The 25,271-nt window shown below is 42.8% G+C and overlaps 1 protein-coding gene across 1 annotated transcript in view; it reads right to left on the minus strand.

Moving 5' to 3' along the window:
• The window catches only part of rgs9b (regulator of G protein signaling 9b), a gene marked incomplete at both ends in the record, with an annotated part of 70,834 nt that overhangs the window by 28,443 nt on the left and 17,120 nt on the right, over positions 1-25,271 (minus strand). Inside the window, 7 exons of the mRNA XM_084323429.1 lie at positions 25-106; positions 224-300; positions 3,826-3,884; positions 4,230-4,281; positions 6,060-6,166; positions 6,958-7,008; positions 10,167-10,263. Coding sequence (XP_084179555.1) covers positions 25-106; positions 224-300; positions 3,826-3,884; positions 4,230-4,281; positions 6,060-6,166; positions 6,958-7,008; positions 10,167-10,263 — 525 coding nt within the window. The remainder of the gene's footprint in view (positions 1-24; positions 107-223; positions 301-3,825; positions 3,885-4,229; positions 4,282-6,059; positions 6,167-6,957; positions 7,009-10,166; positions 10,264-25,271) is intronic.

Genomic DNA, 25,271 nt, shown 5'->3' on the forward strand with positions numbered 1-25,271 from the left:
GTGTGTGTGGTTTCTCTCTCTCACCGGAGGTCTGTGAACCACCCAGTAGGCTCTCTCCTGGCAATCAAACACCACGCGATCTGGCTTCTTCCGCTCTTTGCCCGCTCTAGAACACACACACACACACACACACACACACAATTGTAGCACATTCTTGACACTAATCACATGTGTATTGATTGGCCGTCGTGGTGTATAGATTGGTGGTTTCTCTTACACTGACCTGTACTGCTCTTTTGCCTGCATCACAATGAAGTCCCATTTGTGGTTCATCCACTTGTGCAGACGGTTGTACTGCTCCTGAGCGGCATGAGACAACAGTCAGTTAGTCCACTCCTTTTTTTTTTTTTTTTTTTTTTTTATTATTGCAAAACAGAAATTATTAAAAGTCAGTACTCAACACATAATGCATAATGAAACTAACAGTCAAGGTGGTTAAAATTACATGCAAGTACAGAAACAAGACAAAAAAAAGTCTATAATAATATTTTACCGTATACAGTGTATATCCAGCGAAATTAACAATTATACAAATGCTTATATAGGACATACCCCTAATACCTATTTTCTAAAACCCTACACACATATGCTCCAGCTCGAACCCCCCCCTCCCGGACCCCTCCTTGGATAGTACCTCCATTATCCCTCACTCCTAACCAGACACTACCATTATAAGCTAGCTTTTATTCTCTCCACCACTTCTACCCACATTGACATTTTGGATTCGTTGAGACCCAGAATTCTTGCTGTAGATATTTCTTGATATATCACATCGAGATATGTAAGAGACCAAACTTTCCGGCACATTTTTTCCGGTTGAAACCAGCGTGATGCGATCAGTTTTTTAGCTACTGTGATACCCGATAAAACCAATCTCTTTAGCTGTGGATTTACTGCAAACTCAAAAACATCATTCAAAAGCAATACAGAGGGGTGTACTGGTATATTCCAAGATACGAGTTTTGATAATTGATGGGTCACATCTTTCCAGAATGCCTTAACTGGTGGGCAGTCCCAATACATGTGCATAAATGTCCCTTCGTCTCCATTTGTACATTGGGAGCATTTTGAGTCTTGTTTCAGGCCCATTCTGTTCAGTCTTATAGGAGTCAAGTATGTCCTGTGAATATAGTTAAGACTGATTTGTTGATGGTCCGGGTTCCTTGATGTAAGACGGACATTTGCCCATGCTTCTTGCCAATCAAAGTCACTTTCCAGGTCTGGAATATCCCTCCTCCAGACAGTGTCTAGTTGAAGGGTTTCATACGAGGACGTTAGTAATTGATAATAAAAACCTGATACAAAACCTCCCAATGTTTCTCTTTCATAGAAGAATTTGTGGTATCTGTGGTGTTCAACTGGTATGTCTAATGGAACACTGTGAGACTTCAAACATAGGCGTAACTGTATGTAAAAAAGCCATGTGGACTCGGTGAGGTTAAATTTTGTGCATATTTCTCCATAACTACAGAAGCCCTGGTTATTAAAAATATCCCCTAATGAGTGTATGCCTTGCTCTTCCCATATAGGGAATCTTATAGGACGTTTTTCCATTAAGAGTGCATTGTTATTGAATATGGGAGTGTGATTATGCCATTTTTGAGGGTTAGGATATTTTTTTTGTGTTTCCCGCCATGTTCGGATTGCATGGGTAATTATGGGGCCAAATTTCCGCTCACAGTGCTTGATTGGAAGTTTAGTGTGTGCTATGTCCTTCAGTCTCTGTGGGGCTACTATGTTTTCTTCCAATTCTCTCCAAGATACCAAAGCCTGGGGATCAAACCATATTGTCAATGGTCTTAATGTGTAAGCCTTAAAATATTGCAGAAAATCTGGAACTGCCATGCCACCGTCTGCTTTATTTCTCTGTGCGGTGGATCTTTTTATGCGAGGTGGTTTGTTATTCCAAATAAATTTGTATGTGGAGGAGTGTAATCTTTTCCAGTAGCCCTCTGGAGGGGGTAACGGTAGCATTGAGCTGATGAAGTTGATTCTTGGTAATACATCCATCTTAACTATTGATACCCTTGCCTGTACTGAGTTTTTAAGTTTTGCCCACCTGTCCAGGTCGTCTTTGATTTTGTTCTGTATTTTTGTGTAATTGTGCTTCACCGTTTGTCTTATGGTGGGAAATATTTCCACACCCAAGCATCTAAAATGTTTTACCATGGGTATCGCACCTGGGAGGGTTGTGTCTTTTTTTGCATGGATGTTAAGTGGAAGGAAAGCCGACTTCGGCCAATTTATTTTAAATCCCGATAAATCACCAAAGTTCTCTATCAACTTGAGTAGATGAGGCAATGTGGTGTTGGGGCTTTGCATGAACAATATTACGTTGTCCGCATATAAACTAATTTTATGTTGTGTGCCCTTGATTACGATTGGTTCTATGTATTGGGATTGTCTTATATATTGTGCTAAAGGCTCTAATGATAGATCGAATAGTCCGGGACTAAGAGGGCAACCCTGTCTGGCTGAGCGTGATACCGGAAAGATTTCGGAGATGAATGTGCCTGTTGTAATCATGGCCGATGGGTCCTTGTATAATACTTTAATCATATCAATGAATCCTTTTCCTAACCCCATCCTTTCTAATACTGCCCATAGAAACGACCATTCCAGCCTGTCAAATGCTTTCATAGCATCCAGGGATAGCATCGCCTTAGGTGTGGTGTCCTCTTTGTCTGCATCTAATACGTGCAGTATTCGTCTTATGTTATCATTGATCAGGCGACCTCTTATGAAGCCAGTTTGGTCCGGATGAACTAAAGACGTCATATGCTTTTGCAATCTGATGGCTAATACCTTAGAGTACAGTTTGACATCGGTTCCGAGGAGGCTTAAAGGTCTGTAACTACCGCACTCGGTGGGGTCTTTGTCTTTTTTGAGAAGGACTGAAATGAGTGCAATATTGTCGTGTTTATGGAAGCTCCCCTCCTTGACTGAGTATAAGATCATATTTAGTAATAAGGGTCCAAATATGTCCCAACAAGAAAGGTACATTTCTGATGGGATACCGTCTCTTCCAGGAGCCTTACCATTTTTTCATTTCGGTTATGGCCTTCTTGAGTTCCTCTAATGTGATCGGTGCTTCTAACTGTTTAGCGTCGTCCTCCGAAAGTTTAGGGAGAATAATTTGATTAAGATATGTGTCCAATTTGTTTTTGATCAAAGGTCTTTTCTGAATTATATAAGTCGGAGTTAGTCCACTCCTACAGTCTACCGTGTGTCTCCGCATCTCCCTCTATCAGTCTGATCAGAATCACTTTAATACGCAAACGTATTAAATATATATATAGACACACAAGTATGTAGATAGATACACCGGATTGTTACGTGGTTATCAATGCAGGTATACAACAACTAGACACAAAATAGAATGAGCATAAATTATAGACCGGCATAAAATGAGCAGAGAAATTACATTAAAACCTCCCAGGAATATTTGTAATACATTTCTGTCATTCAAATCTATAATGAAATATTGTAATAGATTTCCGTGTTAAAATGTCCAACCCCAAGAGGGGTTCCTCTGTGAATGCACAGAGAGGACATTGGCATACTCTATATCTTCTTGAGTAGTCTGACTCTCGAGTAGATGGTAAGCACACATTTCCCATAATGTTGGCATGTCATTTAAGAAGAGGGAAACAAAATTACATTTTAGTGCACAGAGGCTACTGAGAAACTCACTGTGAGCTAATTTTTGGTTTCCCTTTTTTCAAGACAGGAGCATGAAGGGCCTGCAACCTTCTCTGATTCTATACAAGTCTTACATCTCACTCACTCACACACACACACACACACACACTCCCTCGCTCTCACCTGCTCATACAGCTCCAGGATCCCTTTCTTGCGAATGTTTCTTTTCGCCAGGTAAATAGCTTGAGAACAACATTGACAACATAATTTTGTGAAGCTGCATTAATGACCAATGAAGATAACTGCATCAAGATCATATCAGACATATACTGTACGGTTTATCAAGCAAAATACAGCAATGTCAATTTACAGAGAGCTTTTTGAATATACAACATCAAACTAATTTCCACTCGTTATGATGAGTCCTAGAGTTGGCGTGCATATTTTGTGTTTTATGTAAATTATGGCATTCTCAACCTTCTTCTATGATAGAATTCTCAATTGGATTTTCTCAACCTTCAACCTTTTACACATACAGAAATATTGATAAATGAGGCCCAATGTATTGCAGCCCCAGTCAGACTCACCATAATCTGTGTCCTCCACGGGCCACTGCTGGGCCGGCCAGAAATATGGTGTCTGGGATCAAAGGGGTTGATTTGATGTGATTTATTTTACATAACGAAAATATACATTGCGACAAATTGAAAGATGCAGAGGATAACACAATAAAGTTAAAATGTATGACTTATGGGGGCAACTGTGTAGTGTAGAGGTCTAAGCACTGGTGTGGCTGGGTAGTGTAGAGGTCAAAGCACTCGCCTACCACCACAGAGACCAGGGTTCAATTCCCGGTACCGCCAGCTTGATCAGTTGGTGGGAAACCAGTGGGGTATAAATTGTGGTCATTGCTTTAGCGACTGGTCGGGGCGCCTGTTCGGCAGGGAGGGGATCTGGGGGAGATATCGTGAACTTCCACACACGTTACGCTCTCCCAGTGAAACTCCTAGCTGTCAGGTGAAAAATAAGCAACTGGCACCTCCACATGTATCGGAGGAGGCATGTGGTAGTCTACACCCTCCCCAGACCAACAGTAGGGAAGCGCAATGACCAGGAAGGGAATTGGCATAACGGCTAAATTGGGGGATGGGAACAAATGATAAAAAGGCACTTATGTCCATTGTGGTCCTTATTAATCAGAATCAGGAATGGGTTTGGATGGTAGAGCTATCTGGGTATTCTTTTGTCTGAGGGAAGCAGCAGTTGTGATTGGAGGATCAAGAAAAGAAGGCGGGCTTGAGATTGGTCAATTCAGCCCCTGAATCACTGTCGAATGCATCCACCTCTGCCCTCTTTCCCTACAAATTCCAATAATAATTCTAATAATTGAAAAATTACAAATGATAGTAATTTGTATAGAAAGGGCAGAAGTGGACACCCCTGACAGGTCTTCAGGGAGACTGATTGAGACTTGCTTGGCTGCCTCCCCCACACATACACAACCATGCTCCGCCAGTCCATTAGTCATGCACAGGCAACTGAGGTAGTATAATTTTCTTCTCTGATCAGGAATAACTGATCACATTTTAGCTAGAAGTTATACTTTAGCCTTAGGTATACTCACACTTAAGGGGAACACCACCTAAATTAAGAATTCCAATATGTTATTTCCATTGCCTAGGAAAGTTCAATATTTGTGAACATGAGCTACTCTTTCTCAAAGCCAGAAACCAGAGAAGTCTCAAACTTGTGATGTCATCAAGTATAACGTTTAGAGCTGCTCCACTGACAATGAATGGAAGACTGATTTTGTGGACCCACAGAATGTTTTTTTTTTTTTTGTATACCCAAATAAGTTTTATTCTATAGCAGTGTTCTCAGTTCTGAAACAGAAAATGTACCTGTATACTCAAAACATTCCCCTCTGTGCTCGTGTCATCTTTACCCTCTTTCCCAGTTCATACTTGATGACATCACAATATTTAGCACTCTAGTTTTTGGATTAGGGAGAGAGTTGTTCATGTTTACTCAAATATTTGGGACTGTTTTAGACCATAGGAATGTAACCGAATGGATTTGAACCTGGGACCATAGGATCCACAGGCGGCCGCACTAACCAGCTGAGCACCCTTGCACGTTCATGGGGTTAAGCCACCCCCATCGCTATGTAAACAGGGCAGTGAGATCCCACCGCTGTCATCAATATAACTGAGTGGATTTGAACCTGGGATCCACATGCGGTCACACTAACCAGCTGAGCTAAAGGGTCAGACGCATTAGCAGGTGCTGGTTGACTGCAACGACTCATTAGTAGTTTACAGGAATATATGAATTGGGAAAATGGGCGTAGTTCCCCTTTACGTCAATATGGCCACGTCTACCATCCATTCGCTCTAAGAAAAATACTGTGTGTTTACCTGGAAGCGGTAGAGCGACGCATCTGGCTTGATGACTAAACGTTTATGGTCTTGTAGCGGGTAGATGTATCCAAGTGCCACCAGCATATCCCCAAAACTTTTAGCCTCTGAAGAGAGAGAGAGAGCGAGAGAGAGAGAGAGAGAGAGAGAGAGAGAGAGAAAGAGAGAGAGAGAGAGAGAAGACAAATATTAAAAGGTTTAGGAGGAAAAACGTAGGAAAATCCAATATAATGGACTTTATGGGTCCTTGAGGCAGATTTGTAGAGTGATGAGAGATGGATTTCTGTACCAAGTTTCATGTAAATCGGATTTACGGCATACAGTAGGAGTTATGACCTTTCGTATTTCAAAGTTTTGACCTTTAATTATAGCGCCTCTATCACGCTGATTGGGGTCATATTTATTGGACGGCATTTGCACACAACTTCCAATCAATGGGCCAAATTTCATGTGTGTAAAGTAGCTGTGTTAAAGAGCGATCATGAGGTGCAGACAGGACAGTGAGAATGAGAGAGGGGGGGTTTGACGGGGAGAACGGAGACAGTGAGAGACCAAGGAAAAGAGAAGAGAAAAAGAAAAGAGAATAAGAAAAGAGGGGGGAAAGAGAAAAGAGAAGAGAAGAGAAGAGAAGAGGGGGGGGGAGCGGGCGAGAACCTGTCCACAGTTATTCTCCTGTCAGCGGAGAGCCAGAGGCAGCGATGTGCCGGGGAGAAAGGTGTTCGGCACTGACGAGCAGCCAACTCTGTGTGTGTCTGTGTGTGTGTGTGTGTGTGTGTGTGTGTGTGTGTGTGTGTGTGTGTGTGTGTGTGTGTGTGTGTGTGTGTGTGTGTGTGTGTGTGTGTGTGTGTGTGTGTGTGTGTGTGTGTGTGTGTGTGTGTGTATTATAGGCTTGGCTTACCTTCTGGATCTATTTCAAATCTGTCAGTTATCCATGCCTCAATGTCTTCACCTAAACAGAGAGGAAGCAGGCATGAATTCAGAGGTATTGTCAAATGAAGCAATAGCAAGCATACAAGAGTGCTACAGTATATTGTGGTTATTGTCAATAACATTGAGTATGTTATTGCTCTTATACCGCATTGTTGTGGCATAATTGCTAAACGTGTTTAGTCCCTTATTTGAGCCGAATCTGGGTTGCACATGATTTGTGGAACTCCCTCTGGTGTTGTGGTCGTGGTATTCACTGACCTTTGGGAATTATTTCGACATGTACATGGGTACCTTAGTGGTGTAGTGTATCTTGTAGACCAGGCCCATTGCAAGTGGCTGTACTCTGTCGTCTACTCTAAGCCATCCTAGGTTGTCAAAATGGGCAGGGGTGAGGTGGGTTTTAGGAGTAAGGTCAAGCAGTAGTCTGACCAGTTTATTTTGTGATGTTTGTAATCTTGTTTTTAGTGCCTTTGAGGTGCTTTGGTACCATGAGGTGCAAGCATAGTCGTAGTACCCTTGAATGAGTGCTAATGTAGAGTCTTCAGGGTATTCTTGTTTACCAGAGAGGAGATCCGGTACAAGAATCTTGTGCGTTGGTTGACTTTTTTAATTACATTGGTTGCCAGTTTGTCACAGGAAAGATTTGCCTCTAGGATGGAACCCAGGTTTCCTTGTGACAATATTGTCACCCACTGTAACAGAGAAGCCGTTGTCCTTGCTGAGTTTGTTATTTGATCCAAAGAGAATGAACTCTGTTTTACCCAGGTGTAATGATAGTTTGTTATCAGCGAGCCAGGTGCAGATTCTGCCGAGTTCCGAGCTGAGGGCTTTTTCAACCTGCAACTTGTCCCTGTCAGAGACCAGCAGGGCTGAGTCGTCAGCGAACAGGAACAAGTTGCAGTCACAGGCTGATGACATGTTATTTGCATAAATTAGGAACAGTAACGGTCCTAGTATGCTTCCTTGTGGAACACCACAGCTCACTGGGAGGGGGGGGGGGGGGGGTAGTGTACCGTTTACCTCCACCATCTGTTCTCTCCCCTCCAGGTAGGATTGCATCCAGCTCACTGATGAACTATCAAAACCAATTGCTTTTAGCTTGTCAATCAGAATGGAGTGATTGACAGTGTCGAAGGCCTTTTGGAGGTCCAGCATGACCATGCCGCAGTATTTGCCCGCGTCCACCTCTTGTTTGATGTGATCGTTCAGATAGAGAAGGCATGTGTCAGTGGAGTGGGATGTTCTGAAGCCAGATTGGAATTCGTAGATTATTTCTTTTTCGACTTGTTCGTAGACAATTTTTTCCATGACTTTCGAGATAGAGGTAAGAATAGAAACAGGGCGGTAGTTGCCTGGGTCTAATTTGCTGCCTTTTTTGTGCAGGGGGGTCACTCTCGCAATTTTTGGGGACGTATCCCTGTTTTATGGAGAGGTTTATTATGTGGGTGATGACTGGGGTGATGGCGGCTGCTGAGTCTCTGAGGAATTTGGAGGGGATATTGTCATGGCCAGTGGCCTTGTTATGTTTGAGGGCGCTCAGTTTTTTGAGTACCTCATCTGTTGTTACCATTTCCAGTTTGAAATCTTTGTAGAAGGCTATGATGTGTTCTACCCCAAAATGCCCTGAGTGGGAGGGTAGTTTATTAACCAGTGTTGTGGCTATGTTTGTAAAGAAAATATTTAAGTAATTAGCCACATCCATTCTTTGTTGTTTGAGTTCAACCACATGGGCTTGGAGATCACTGTTTGAGCTTTTGGTGTGTGTGTGTGTGTGTGTGTGTGTGTGTGTGTGTGTGTGTGTGTGTGTGTGTGTGTGTGTGTGTGTGTGTGTGTGTGTGTGTGTGTGTGTGTGTGTGTGTGTGTGTGTGTGTGTGTGTGTGTGTGTGTGTGTGTGTGTGTGTGTGTGTGTGTGTGTGTGTGTGTGTGTGTGTGTGTGTGTGTGTGTGTGTGTGTGTGTGTGTGTGTGTGTGTGTGTGTGTGTGTGTGTGTGTGTGTGTGTGTGTGTGTGTGTGTGTGTGTGTGTGTGTGTGTGTGTGTGTGTGTGTGTGTGTGTGTGTGTGTGTGTGTGTGTGTGTGTGTGTGTGTGTGTGTGTGTGTGTGTGTGTGTGTGTGTGTGTGTGTGTGTGTGTGTGTGTGTGTGTGTGTGTGTGTGTGTGTGTGTGTGTGTGTGTGTGTGTGTGTGTGTGTGTGTGTGTGTGTGTGTGTGTGTGTGTGTGTGTGTGTGTGTGTGTGTGTGTGTGTGTGTGTGTGTGTGTGTGTGTGTGTGTGTGTGTGTGTGTGTGTGTGTGTGTGTGTGTGTGTGTGTGTGTGTGTGTGTGTGTGTGTGTGTGTGTGTGTGTGTGTGTGTGTGTGTGTGTGTGTGTGTGTGTGTGTGTGTGTGTGTGTGTGTGTGTGTGTGTGTGTGTGTGTGTGTGTGTGTGTGTGTGTGTGTGTGTGTGTGTGTGTTTTTTGTGTGTGTGCGTGCATGCTTGCCGGTGCATACCCGATCCACCTCCCACTCTTCTTGTATGAACATTGAGATTCACAGCTGCCTCCGCAAACATTTCCTTATGGCTGCTTGGTTTCATTTATTCTGTAAGTAGCAGTTCTTTTTACCAGTTCAGCTGTTGATGCGATGCCAGCTTGTGACGTAAGACTCTGGGTTCCCCTCCTCCCCTCTCTTCTATGATCCTGTTTCTATAATTACTTCTCTCTCTCTCTTTTCTCTCTTGTTCCATCCCCTCATCCACTGCCCTCCTCCTCTCTCCTTCTCTCTCTCTCCTCCTCTGTCTCTGAGGCCATGCAGGTTGTCATGGAGATGGAATCTCTAGCTCTTGAGTGTGTAACCAGGTATCCTCCTCCAGTGAGACTATGCGGGCACAATCACTCCAATCCCAATTGATCAGCATCAAGTGTGTGCAGCGCACACATCACAGGAGCTGTGTGTGTGATTGTTAATGTGTGTGAGTGTGTGGGCCATGGGGTATGTGTGTGTTTGTTAATGTGTATGGGGGTGGGGGAATTACATATGACTTTGTCTATATGTGTGTGTGTGTGTGTGTGTGTGTGTGTGTGTGTGTGTGTGTGTGTGTGTGTGTGTGTGTGTGTGTGTGTGTGTGTGTGTGTGTGTGTGTGTGTGTGTGTGTGTGTGTGTGTGTGTGTGTGTGTGTGTGTGTGTGTGTGTCACATCCTCCTCACCAGTAACTGCGTGGGGTATAGTTGTGATAACCAGTCTCTGTGGCTGTGACTTCACTCCAGTCTTTGGGTCCTGCATCTCCAGCATCACCGCCTCCGCCTGGTAAGGAATGAGGAGGAGGGAGGTTACCACGACAACTGGTTGTTGGGGCAACAGGTCACCATGACAACAGGTTGTTGAGACACCCAGGAGATCTTATTGAACATCGACAAGGTATCCACATAGCCAATGGACCAAAAGCTAGGGATATCCTGATCCGATAGATCAGAATCTGAGCTGATCACAGCATATTTTAATTGATTGGTATTGATCGGTATCTGCTGTATTAACTCAGATAAAAATCAGATCTTTTTTTTGTTAAAGAATAAATGAAAACCATGAAGGGAAAGGTGTGATGCAGGCATTTTTCCTTAAACAGTGCTATTCAACTATACCAAGCATATCTTACCTACATTGGATTGGTTTTACTAACTTTATTATACTTGAAGTATGCAGTCATATTATCTAGGGAAATACAAATATTGGATCGGGACTCCGTATCAGTAGATACTCAATATTAAATGACTCGGATGGGAATCAGGGGCAATAAAAACTTGATGGGGACGTCGTCACGTCCCTACCAATAACATGAGAGCATCAAGGTCTCCAGCAAGAACAACACACCCATAACCATGGAACAAAACCCATTAGAGCAGTGGTCACCAACCCGTCGAACGCGATCGACTGGTCGATCTTTGAGACTTTCCCTGTAGATCTTTCCCTGCAATTTCTTTAATTTTTTTATTATATATTTTTTTTTTTATATTACATTTTTTTTTCTTTTCTTTTTTTAGATCTTTCCCTGATAGTCCACATTACAGTTCTACTTTTGTTTTGATGTGAAAAGTGATGCTGCACTTAGCACTGACTGCACTTAGCACTGACTGCACTTAGCACTGACTGAGAAAGTACACATTACAGTTCTACTTTATAAAATGCTAATTGTAAATATGTTTGTCAATGTTAATAATATGAGAAAGACCACATTACAGTTCTACTTTTGTTTTGATGTGAAAAGTGATGCTGCATAAGATGACTGCACTTAGCATTGACTGAGAAAGTACATATTACAGTTCTACTTTGACGTTTTAATGTTGGACCAAAGCATTGCATGTAATTAGAATACAGGCAAATAAAAGTCATTTAGTTTCAAGTACAATCTTGGCTGTCTTTTTCTCTCAACGCTTCAATAGGTAGATCTTGCCTTCACCAAAAAAAAGTGATCTTGGGCTTAAAAAGGTTGGTGACCACTGCATTAGAGGATGTAAACAGCTTCACATACCTTGGAAGCATAATTTCTGTGGAAGGGGGTACGGAAGACAAAGTCCAAGCCAGGATTGGAAAGGCAAGGACAACATTCAACATGCTAAACAATATCTGGAAGGCAAAAAACTCAAGACCAAGCTATAAATCTTCAACTCAAACGTAAAGACCACTCTACTATATGGCTCAGAATCCTGGAAAACCACCACCACTCAATAAGCTGCAGACCTTCACCAACCGGTGCCTCAGACGCCTCCTGGGAATATACTGGCCCAACACCATCTCTAACGCCAACCTGTGGGAACTCACCAAACAGGACACAATAGAAATCCAAATCCGGCAGAGGAAGTGAAAGTGGATAGGTCACACACTCAGAAGAAAGAAATCAATCACAAAGCAGGCACTGATGTGGAACCCACAGGGCAGGAGGGAGAGAGGCAGACCAAGAACCACCTGGAGAAGAACCACAGAACAGGAGATGAAGAAAGAAGGGCTGTCCTGGCAAGATTTGGAGCGGAGGGCACAAGAACGGAGAGGATGGAGTAGCTTCGAACATAAAAAGAAAATCGAAGTTTAAAAAAAATAATAAAAAAAAAATTTTCTTTCTCCAAAATCGTGCGCCTCCATTCCAATGAAACGAAAGTAAGCGGCGCCTCGACTCCACCTCTCTACAACAAGCACGTGGAGATTATCTGTGTTGAAAGGACATGTGCAGCAGACATGTCGACGAAGAAGTCATCAGACGTGTGGTTACACTTTAAAATATGCAAAGACGGACTTCCGGTATGCCGTTAGAGGGCACAGACGCATAGAAGACCGCTCTCCCGGGCGGAATATAATTCTTCCACTTCAAGAATTCAATGAACACAAATATCTAAATCAAAAGGTAGATGAGTGGAAGAAGGAAAGGGAAGGACCAAAAAAGAAGGGAAAAAACTTTTAAAAACTCGAAAACGAGACCACAGAGGAGTTCGACATCGAAGCTAACGTGGTCGCTAGCTTAAATAAAATGTGGCAAGATGACAACGTGCCGACAAGTCACGAGAAGAGTATGGAACATGAATATACAACCAAGGAGCTGGTGCCGAGAGAAGCATGCATTAAAAAAGCACTGAAGATAAAAGGAACCCGCTTCCAGACCCCACACTCCAACATGAAGATTCAAAGAAGTACTGGAAGGAGGAGGCGAGGAGGGAACCGGGGCCTCAGGCGCCTCGGAACGCGAGAGACGGGACGAGCCGACGGCACCAGCACCCGGCAGACAGAGGGGCCGCTGCACTGAGAGCGAGAGAGAGGCTCAGCGAGTACACACATCCTTAAAAAACAATGAGAAAGAAACCATAGGACTCCTCTTGTTTCTGTGGTCATGGCAATGTTTACTAAGGCGTGAATATTAAAGGCAACCAACTTGTGTTCGGCTTTTCTCTGATTGGCCGCGCCCCCCCGCCCCCACGCGCAGGCAAGCGCAGCCATCCCACGTCCCAAATGAAATCCAAAGAGCAAGCGCGGGCAACCAACTTGTGTAGTGTTGGGCTGCTGTTCCAATGCACTTGTGTTGGGCTGCGGTAGCAGTGGAGCGCTGCTGACTGATTATTATGTTTCGCGTTTTTAACAACCAACGGTAGATTCACTCGTCACTGTACATGTATAAACAAAGCCCATACAGTTATGAAATACACTGTTAGGACTATCTGACTCTTAATAATAAACACTGTTACAGTGTTAGGACTATCTCGATTCACGCGTCACTACTGTAACTAGAAACTCTGGGTGTCACTGTACATGTAACGTTATTTCGCGTTTTTAACGTCAGCGGGGCGATGCGGTGGTTTGACCCCGGCTTCCGTGCACCGCCGCCGGCTCTACTCGGTCCAGCTCCAGCAGCAGCGACCGTGCTCCGTTGTAGAACGAAGCCCTTCAATGACAGAGCTCTCATATTTTGCGAATGCATAAACTATATATTAAATTATGGCTATGTGTCTAATATGGCTGTCGCTTATCAATGACTTCGCGACAGCCATATTAGACACATAGCCATAATTTAAGATATAGTTTATGCATTCGCAAATATGAGAGCTCTGTCATTGAAGTGGGTGGTGGCAGTTTACTAACAGTAGCGATTTTTATTGTTTTGTCATGACCAAACATAATCCCAACATAGATAGGAGGTGTACTGTATGTCAAATGTCGGTCATGTGGTGGAAGAGTTTAGTACAGTCACACAACAGAACACCGCTGTAGTACAGTCACACAACAGAACACCGCTGGTTCGACCAGCGCTTTTGCCGCGTCTCTCTTGCCGCAAGGGCGTGTGCTAGTGGATTGATTGATTGGCCGTGTGGCCAATCAGAGAAACGCTGAACGAAAAGCTGAACACAAGTTGGTTGCCTTTAATATTCACGCGCCCGGGAGGGGTAAGGTCATTTTATTAGTGTAGGTTTTCTTTAGCAGCCCACGTTGGACCAAGGGATGGAGGGGTTTCGGATAGACGCCTCGTCACACACCCTTAGCGCAGGGCCCCCCCCTAACGAGGGGCTCTCCCTCGCACACCAACGGGGTTTATGCCAAGAGGAGCGGGTGTTTCCCCCCTCGCTTGGAGGTCGAATTCAATAACGTGTTAAATGTTATATGTTAAATGTTGGGAAGAATGTAGAGTATGGGAGGCAGCTAACATTATGCAATAACTGGGAAATTAATGTCAGGACCATAAACGGATCAGACCAAACAAGAACGAAAACGGCTATCCCTCATATACCAATGCCCTGTCCTGTGAGTCTTGTTTGTCTTGTGGTGGTGGTTGTCTTATTCTAGAAAAATTAGTAGATTGGCTATGCAAAAATGGAACATCATACTGTAAAGAAAAGAAAAGGTTGTTGTAAAATGTGAAGAGGTGATTTTGGAAAAGAAAAGGAAAATGTTTCAAATGTTTATGCAAACTTTCGTAACCACTGAAACAAAATTGTAAATTGTCTATGAAAAAGCGGAATTCATAATGTAAAGAAAAATTTTATATGTGAAAAAGTGACTTTGGAAAAGAAAAGGAAAGTGTCCATGCAAAAATGTAAAAAAACGTGACTTTGGAAAAGATGTGAAAAATAAAATAAAAATAAAAATAAATATGCAAAGACAATGCCCAAAAAGCAGAGTGCCAGATATGCCAGAAGAAAATGGCATATCACAACTCTACAACAACTTTGTGAAAATCACCTAAAAAACGTAAGTATCGTTGTACACGACGGCGACGCCACACAAAACATTAATAAGGCTATGCCTATGCTGCTATGACTAATGTGTTACCAAGTTGGCTAATTTAATTGTAATCATCTGCTTTTGTAGGTGCATTGTCTGATATAATTATAAATTATAAATTAAATATAATATAATTGTTTGCTTGATAGACGATGGTTGCAACACAATTATGTAATGTCATGTCGTTGGCTGTGAGAGCAGCCCCACTGCACCCAGGCAGTGCAGCCGAGTGAAACCTTGTTGGCTGCGTCACAGTCACGAAAGGCGCTACTTAATTAATTAATCCAATCCACTTTATTCATAGAGCACATTTAAAAACAACAATGTTTACCAAAGTGCTGTACAAGTCCCACAACATAAGATAATTTTTTTTTTAAATTAAAAATGTAAATAATATTACAATTAATTATATATATATATATTTATTTTTTTCTTCTCGAAGCTTCGAGTTAGAATCGAAGCTCGGCCCCGAAGCCTCAATTGCCAAAAAAAACTTCGAAGGTCAGCCCTAGGATGGAGGAGCTTCGTCGATGGCCTATGTTCCTTTGGGAATTTAAAGGCCTAAGTAATTAAGTATCAAGGTCTCCATCCATCCATCTGCTCTACTAGGTTTAAACTGTCCTCACAGCGGACTTCCGGTATGGTGAGCAGTGAGTAGGACGCGTTTTTCCCTCTCTCCCTCATGTTTTTTTAATTACTACGTTTTAAGACTCCAAAACCTCACAATTCTTGTTTATATGCTAACATCGATATAGCTAACTAAGTATTTATCGTCGCAAAGATGACATCCAAGACTCCAAGACCAAAACGGGGCGATGTTCCGAACGAGGAAGAGGCTGACGATACTTTTAGCAAGGCCTGGCTGGCCGCCCTGCTTGAAAGCCACAAAGAGGCTATGACCACCGAGTTCAGAAAAGCCATTACCGCTTTGGAAGATAAAGTTGACCAAATGAAAACGGACGTGGCCGACAATGCACAGCGGGTCGATTCCCTGGAGGAGAATGCAGAATCTGTAAGCGAAATAATAACGTCGCTGGAGGCTACATGTGCGGATCTGAGGGCCGGCCATGCGGTGCTAAAGGCTAAGGCGGAGGACCTCGAGGCTTGAGGGCGACGTAACAACCTTCGGATCATTGGACTACCAGAACAGATTGAGGGCCCGAGACCAACATCCTTCTTCGCCACCCTTTTACCCCAAATTCTTGGGGCAGAGACCCTCCCTAACCCTCCAGAATTGAACCGCGCACACAGGTCTCTGGCAGCTAAACCGAAGCAGGGTGAAAAGCCTAGGCCCGTTATCATCAGGTTTCATAACTATCAAACTAAAGAAGGGGTGATTCGGGAGGCCAGGAAGAGAAGAGCGGAGATGCTATACGACGGTCAACAAATTGCTTTCTACGAGGATTATACCCCGGCGGTGTTGGAACAGCGAGCACCGTACCGCGATGTGATGGCACTACTTTACAAGCGGGGGCTGAGGCCTAGTCTCCAGTACCCTGCTAAACTGATGATTACGGAAGAGAGCGGGGACAGAATACGCTTCACGTCTGTTGGGGATGCCGAAGCGTACCTCAAGGCCAAGTTATCCTAGCGTGGACGGCTACCCAACGTATACCCAGTGGTAAGCTAATCTGACGCCGGGAGCAATGAACAATGAACAATGAATGTAGAATGCGAGACTGAATTTATAGACATTGGTTGGGCTACATTGGTCGACTGCGTTAGACCTGATAATTAGACCTCATGGGGGGATGCTATTGACATTAAGCGGACTGGTTTCTGAAACTGAACTCTATGCTTCCCAAACAGCCGACGCAGATTATATTTTGCCCGTATTTCTAACGCCTTTTTGCTTTTTTTCATTATTCTTTGATAGCCCTTATCTTATGTCTCTCTCTCATTCAAACTGTAGACGTTTCCTCTGTTTAGGGGCTGATAAATAAACAGATGGGATCGGTTTGATAGGATAATGAAGGTTCTATATGTACGCGTTAGGAGTACTCAATGCGCAGAGACTGGGCCTGAATTTACTAGGCCATTTACCTAGGCCCAACGGACACTCGGGGACAGCTGAAACCAACGCCAACAGCATTAGACATGATTACGACGTATTGAGTGTTCGGCTGAACTTGTGGACCTTGGCTATATTATTATAGTGCTCAGCCACTATAGATTGTCCGCCAATGCCTCAGAAGGGGACTATTGTTATTTCAATCGGAGGGACTCCTTCAAAAGGAACCCTATGCCAACCAGGTTGCTATAGCCATGACCTTGTGAATGATTGCGTGCCGTTTTCTTCTGCTCCCTATTTTGTATTTTTTGTTTTTGCCCCCCCCCCTTCTTTTTTTATTTCTATTTTTATATATGTATATAATCTTTTCCCTTTTTTTTCTTAACTTAATTTGTCTTTTCTTTTGTATGTATCTACTTATATACATATGACTCTCTATGCAGGGTAAGCATATTCAGGGTGCACATGCTCCTCTTTTTTGAGTGTCTCAATACACATAAACCGGATAGTATCTATTGGGTAGTGGGGGTTGTGTATGCAGGTTTCAAGAAACACCTAAGGTACTGACTGAACCAATTCAATTTGCACACGCTTCTTTTTACTGTCTTAAGGTATAGGTCTCTGACACTGCCGAATGTGACTAACCATATTACCTCCCTATACATATTTTAGGTACATTGTGAGATCCCTGAATTGTGTAACCCCTGTAGCTGCATATACCTCATGTTTATTAATATTTTACTCTTTAAATGTATGTATATAATTTTTCGTTTTTTAAATAGGCAGAAGGAGAAAGGGGGGAAGAGAAAAGAGGAGTGGCACCTCTTTTTCAACTATGTTTTGGTTTTGCAATCTTTATATCCCTAGTGGGCTTGGTAGCAGGGGCTAAAGACACTCTCCCCGAGCTGCTGTAGGTTGAAGGCGGGCTTTGCCCAGGTCCACTGAATTATAGGCTGACCTACACACACTGTAACGCCTCGGTTTACTTGTCCACTCTTAACTTTCTATGGGCCACACTCCTTATTGGGAGTCATTGGTAGCGCTTTTATGTTTCTAATGGATAAGCCCCGAGTTGTGTTGCAAGTATCTTACATTTTTATCCCAGTCTTTAAATTTTGAATTTAAGCATCCCTTTTGTTGTTTTGGCTTTTATTTATTTCTTGTTTCTCTGGCAGTTCGAATGTTCTTTTAATACAATTTAAAGGTTTATACGTAACCATATTGGAGGCTTTTCGAAATTGATGGGAGAGAGGGGGGAAAAAGGGAGTGAGGATGAAGTCTCCACCGGAAGGAAAGTATCCTGAGAGATACAGAGGCTGTTGCTGTTCCCATAGGACCAAGGGATGTACCCCCGGGTGAGTATGGTTGTGTATGGTTGTGTGGGTGTATGTGTGTGCGTCAACTCTCCCCCCCCCCCCCTTCCCCCTTTTCTCTATCCCCCTCTACCTTTCTCCTCTCTTCTAATGTTTTATCTTCTCAACTCAGGTATGTATATACTTGACAGAACATGGCAGTGACGGGCAGGAACATCCGTTTCCTCTCATGGAATGTCAAAGGGATGAATAGCTCTATCAATGCTAATAAGGTACTTAACCATCTACGACACCTCAAGGGTGACCTTTGTTTTTTACAGGAGACACACATCTGCACCTCAGATATCCCCCGCATTAAGAGAGCATGGATGGGACACGTTTTTCATTCTAAATTCTCAGCAAAAGCCAGGGGAGCTGCAATCATTATACATAGGGATGTACCCTTCGAGCCTGCCACTATTCTAACTGATCTTGACGGACGATGTGTTATAGTGTCGGGCAGGCTGCAAAACATTCCAGTGGTTTTGGCCTCAATATATGCGCCAAATTGGGACAATGATAAATTTGTGTCTAACTTATTTTCCTCGATACCTAACCTTAATGATCATCACATAATTATTGCAGGAGACTTTAACCAGGTCCAAAACATAGAATTGGATAGGTCCTCGGATAGACAAACTACCATCTCCAAAGCAGCGAACATCCTGAAATTTCATATGAAACAACTTGGCCTTATAGACCCTTGGAGAGCAAAATTTCCTACCGATAAACTTTTCTCCTTCTTCTCCCATGTCCACCACACGTATTCGAGGATAGACTTCTTTTTGCTAGATGAAAAACTACTACATAATGTAGTCGCTACTAAGTACCATAGTATAGTCATTTCCGATCATGCCCCGACATCCATTGAAATTAACTTCCCCCAGGGTAGAACACCCTCTAAATTTTGGAGATTCAATTCCCACTTACTATCTGAACCTGAATTTAAGGATTTTATCCATGCACAAATAAAAGTCTTCCTTGAGATAAACGACACACCTGAAGTTGGCAGTGACATGCTCTGGGAGGCCTTTAAGGCATATCTCCGCGGACAGGCCATCTCCTTTACCTCTCATTTTGGGAAGCAGGAACAATCCAAATTAACGGATATATCAGATGAGATTAAACGATTGGACATCCAGTATTCATCTAAACCAACTCCTGCTCTATACAAGAAACGACTCCAGCTCCAATCACAATATGACTTGCTCTCAACTAGTAAGATCGAGAGACTACTCTTGCACACCAAGCAACGTTTTTTCGAACAGGGGGATAAGGCCGGGAAATTACTTGCGTACCAAGCATGAGTGGTGAGTGCCTCTAGACTGATTCCCAGGATAAAATCCCAATTAGGTGTCACTACAACAGACCCTACGGAAATTTCTGAAATTTTCTCTGACTATTATTCCAAACTTTACACGTCGGAATCTTCACAGCAGGACTGGGATCGCCCAAACCCCCTCAAGTCTCTCAAGTACCCTCAAGCGAATAAAGCAGAAGCTGAAGAGTTAGGCATGCCTATAACCATCTCTGAAGTGACTGAGGCAATCAAATCTTTACAAAGTGGTAAATCACCCGGGCCAGATGGCTATACTACAGAATTTTATAAAACTTACTCCGTGTTGGTTGCTACTACTATTTGCTATACTATTTGCTATCCTACTGAGAGTATATAACGACTCCCTTCTAAAGGGCCAAATGCCACCCACGCTTTCAGAGGCGTCATTATCCCTACTGCTCAAAAAAGGTAAAGACCCTCTCCTTTGTAGCAGTTACTAGAGTTGTTCCGATACCGATACTAGTATCGGAAATGCCGCCGATACTGCCTAAAATGCTAGTATCGGTATCGGCGAGTACACGTAAATTCTAGCCTCCGATCCCATGATGTAATTTATCTCCTGCCGAGTCCTGCGGAGAGTGAGGATTATAAAATGAACATGTTTTAAAGTGTGATGCTGTGTCATTTTAACAGCAGATACACTTTCTTAAATTCCATTGTCCCCGACAGTGCGGTGTGACGGGGAGCTCGGACGGGAATCGGGATGTGTTTGGCTGGTGTTATGATAGCATTAGCTGGAAAAATAGCTAGTTGGAACAACATCCGCTTTTAACGTTACATCAAATCAGATGATCGCCTGTCCTTTCTCCAGGACCTAACACTGTCCGTGACCGTCTATCAACAATAATGCACCCACGGTGAATTGTATTTAAGTTAAGTAGCTACGGACTAGCGTTAGCTGACTATTACTAACGTTATCTTAATGTCGATGCGGGAAGGCGAGCTAGGTCAGTTAGCTTAGCTTGATAACGTTACCGTGTCTAAAGTTGGTGCTATTCACATAATCCAGCAATAATGGCTGCAGACCTGCAAGCAAAGTACAGCAAGTGCCAAAGGATAAGAGTCTGAGGCGGAGTTTCAAAAGAGAATGTTGAATATTTATTTTGCATCAAAAATCACAACATGAACGAACTTCTATCTGCCACTAGCTTACAGACTGAATAGGGTATATCTGCAGAGCCACTGAGTAGCGAGTGCAACACCGTTTAATGTCCGTGTGGATCATTGGAGTAGGGTATATCTGCAGTGCTGCAGCCCATACTCATTGATTAATGATACTAATACAAATCTATACAATCACCTGTTGTTGAATAAATACCATACGTTCTAGTTATTACTAAAAAACAGTATAACAGTATCTGAAAAAAAAAAAAAAAAAAAAGTATAATTTATATAATTTTTTTTTACATTTTTTTTTTATGCACTGGTATCGGATAAATATCGGTATCGGCCGATACCCAAAGCTTAGGTATCGGAATCGGATCGAAAGGGAAAAATGGTATCGGAACATCTCTAGCAGTTACAGGCCAATCTCCCTCCTTAATGTGGATTGTAAAATATTGGCTAAGGTCCTTTCATGCCGTCTTCAGAAGGTGGTCCCGTTCCTGATAGACCCGGATCAGACGGGTTTCATCATGGACAGGCAATCCTTCTTTAACACCAGAAGGCTGCTAAATATCCTTTTCACAACCACGACTGGCGCGCCAGAAATGGTACTCTCCCTAGATGCTGAGAAAGCGTTTGACAGAGTGGAATGGAGGTACCTGTTCCATACTCTTGAGAAATTCGGTTTGGGACCGGGTTTTATTTCATGGATAAGACTCCTATACTCGTCCCCGGTGGCCTCGGTCAATGTGAATGGTACCAAGTCGGGCCAGTTTGCGCTCTATCGCGGTACTCGTCAAGGATGCCCGCTTTCTCCCTTGCTCTACGCGCTCGCCGCAGAACCCTTAGCCATTTGGCTTCGCAGTGAGGTTAGATTTGAAGGGATTGAGAGGTTCGGCCTGGTTCATAAACTCTCATTGTATGCCGACGATCTCCTACTTTATGTCTCCAATCCGTCATCGTCCATCCCTGTTATCCTTGATATTCTAGAACAACATAGGCAGCTCTCTGGATACAAACTAAATCTCCAGAAAAGTGAATATTTACCGGTTAATGCGTCTGCAGAACGGCTTCCTCAATCGCTTTTCCCCTTTAAAAGGGCCACGGAAGGATTCACATATCTAGGGATTTTTATGGCCAAATCACCGACAGAACTCTTCGCAAAGAATTTCCGTCCTCTACTGGAGCGCTTTAAGCTAGATCTGACGAGATGGTCCTCTCTCCCCCTCTCGCTTCTGGGAAGGGTTAACCTGATAAAGATGGTGGTCCTACCCCGATTTCTATATGCTTTTCAGCATATACCAATATTTATTAATAAAGCCTTTTTCACTTCGATTGACCAACTTATAGGTTCATTCCTGTGGGGTAACAAAAGAGCATGTATTAAGAGGACGATTATGCAACTTCCCAAATCGGAAGGGGGTTTGGCTTTGCCTAATCTTCGCTATTACTACTGGGCATGTAATATAAACAAACTCCTTTACTGGAGGACCAGGAGGGAGGAAGAAGACCAACCCCAATGGGCTCGGATGGAAGTCTCCTCTTCAAAGTACTCACTCTGGTCTGTGGCAACATCCCAATTACCCATTTCGATCCCTATTAAACAGGTGGCTCAGAACCAAATTGTGACGGAAACTTTGAAAATCTGGAGTCAGTTTAGGAAACAATTTGGCCTGCACGCTCCGTCAGGGCTAGCTCCAATCTCTCGTAATCACCTATTCTTGCCATCCTGTTCTGATCCTGTATTCAGAAGCTGGGCAAACAAAGGTTTGCTAACCATTAATGACCTCTACTCCGGAGGTGTGTTCTCGTCATTTGCAGAATTGTCGAAAAAATTTGGTCTCCCAAATTCCCACCTTTTCCGTTTTTTTCAGATCAGACATTTTGTTCAGAACCAATTCCCACAATTCCCTGGCCGTCCTCCAGACTCTAGGACTGACCCTCTCCTATTGCTCGGTACCGGGCGGAAAGGGCTCGTCTCAATTTTATATGATAAAATATTTTGAATGAACCCAACTTGCTTAGACTCCCTGAAAGCCAAATGGGACAAGGATCTGGGAATTATCATTACAGATGAACAATGGGATCATATACTAGACCTGGTACACACTTCCTCTATATGTGCAAGACAGTTTGCTGCAGTGTAGGATACTGCATAGAGTTCACTACACCAATGCGAGGTTAGCAAAGATATACCCGGATAGAACGGATGCGTGTAATAGATGTAAACAATCCCCAGCCGATTATATGCACATGTTTTGGACGTGCAATGTTTTGGACTACAATATTCGATACACTGAGTAGGGTCCTGGGAGTGGCGTTAGACCCAGATCCACTCACTGCCTTTTTCGGAATCCCGAATACCCCTACGATAATATCTAGGGCTCAGGGAACAAACTTAACTTTTTGACTTACCAGATTTTTAAAAGTACCAGCCGGGCAGATTTTTTACTAGCCAAAAATTATAAATAGCTTTTTAGTATATCGCCATGTGTTATTATTACATATAATACTCTCATATGCTATTTTCAATTAATATCATAAACAACATAAGGAATATTAGCATAATTTTGAGTGGACTGAAGGAATGAGTCAGCGTTAATAGTTTTAAATGCAAATAATTTATTGAAACATAGAAGTGGGGTCGGGACACACACACACACACTGTGTTTCAACTCACCACCCCTGCATCATATTGTAGTCTGTCTTCAAACTTCCACTCCTCTCGAAACTTTTTTATATTTGAATATCAACATTATCTGTCCATCCTCAGTAATCCTCAGTTTACTATAATATACTCCTGTCCTGAGTCCTGACTAGTGACTCCGTCGTCTTTCCAAACGCACGCACACACACAGACAGGGAAGGGGAGAGTGCCCCCCCCCCCCCCCCCCCCATTTCCCTTTCCTCAGTGCTGTTCACTGTGGCTCTGCCTCGTCTGATCATCAGGATTAGCTTGTTAGCTTACGTTAACGTTGTAGTGATTGGTACATAAACGTTCTTTTCGGGCGATGTGGGCATAAAGGAATGGCGACGGTGCAAAGCATGTAGCTGCATTGGACTCGTTGTGAGAAGAAAAAAAACATTGCAGACTTATTTCGCGTCTGTAGGCGGGTCATTGACGGATAAGACTTTTCAATAGGCCAATTTTAAAATACAAAAAATAAGGATATATTTGGGCATTTTTCAAACATTTGGAATGTAGTGTATACATCATTTATGAAAGAAAAAAAAATTAAGAGATTTTAGTGTTTTTAAAGTTGAATTAATAGGACATGGCCTTAATAAAAGTAATTTGGGGCGACCGTAATTTATCTCAAAATTAATATATTTCCTTAACATTACTAATATTTTAACAGGTATCAGTAATTAAATATACATCTTAAGAAAGACAGGCTTGTGTGCCCTTTAATTTTTTGTAAACCATGATTTCACAAGTTTATTCTATAATGGCAGTGTCTCCCTCGTAATGCAGTTACAATACCCATATTTGTTCTAAAACCCATAAAACTGATTTAAAATGTGTACAGATAGTATCCACTTAAGCATAGTATACCAGTGATTAATATTTGAGCCAAAACTGATGGATATTCTATTTTGAATTTAGTACAGTTATTGACAATCATTGGTTACCCCGCATGACAAATGGTCGCCCCAAATGATGAGAGTAGTTAAAAGTCTATTTAAAATGTTACACAATGCAGTTCAGACAAAAGAAAACTGAACAATGTTTTTATTACAATCTTTTCAAGTGGTCAACAAAAATATTCGTCAATTCATTCAAATATCACAAAAGTAAAACATGTTAACATGCGAGGGCCCACATGTGGGCCCTCTTGAGGAAGATTTTCCCACCTGCACTTTGGCGACCTCTACCGGCTCGGGTGTGCATATATTTTAATACAATATATATATATCGAATTAAAGCCCTATTTGTTGCCTGTCGATAGACATTTCAGGTGACACAATCCGTTCAGCGGTTCTCGAGTTACATGCCGATATGTGAGGTGTGCGCCGAAGTACACAGTGTTGTACAAATAAAACACCGACTCCCGGGGCTCTAGCTCCGTCAATCATTTGGCACGGTAGGTTACAAGCTTCGTAAGGAACATTCAAATATTACAAATGTTAAAAACATTAAACTTGAACATTTCACAAATGTCCATTTTCATGTCCTCATATCATCATTGGTTTTGTCAATGTATGAGAGCGAGAAGGTGGGTTAAGTAGCATCACTTTTGTGATGGTACTCACATTGGACAGGGATTAACAATTTAAGTCAATAATAAAAGGTAAACAGAGTTGTATGTATGGAATAAAAATTAAACACCAACACAGTTCTATAGTCAATAAACAATAACCACCAACATAGTTGCATGGATGAAATCAACGCTAAACAACTACAACACAGTTGTATCAGTTCCTTTTAGGGATGGCACGATACCACTTATTCATGTCCGATACTGATATCACAGCCTTGAGTATCTGCCAATACCGATACCCATCCGATACTCCCTTAAAAAACTAAAACCTGGGGGGAGCTCCAGTAGCTCACCGCGTACCTCGAACGCTATTTCGGCGTCGGGGACAACCGTGCGCGTCACGGATCTGGGGTAGCGAGTTCGACTCCCGGACTAGCCGTATTTTCTCAGAGTGTCTTTCCCCCCATCTATACCCCCATTCAACCTGTTTCTGTCGGTCATACTTGACCAGAAAAAGCGATAAACGCGAAAAGAACCAGCTGACTGGT

Source organism: Notolepis coatsorum (genome assembly GCF_963971535.1).
Source record: "Notolepis coatsorum genome assembly, chromosome: 10".
Taxonomy (NCBI): Eukaryota; Metazoa; Chordata; class Actinopteri; order Aulopiformes; family Paralepididae; genus Notolepis; species Notolepis coatsorum.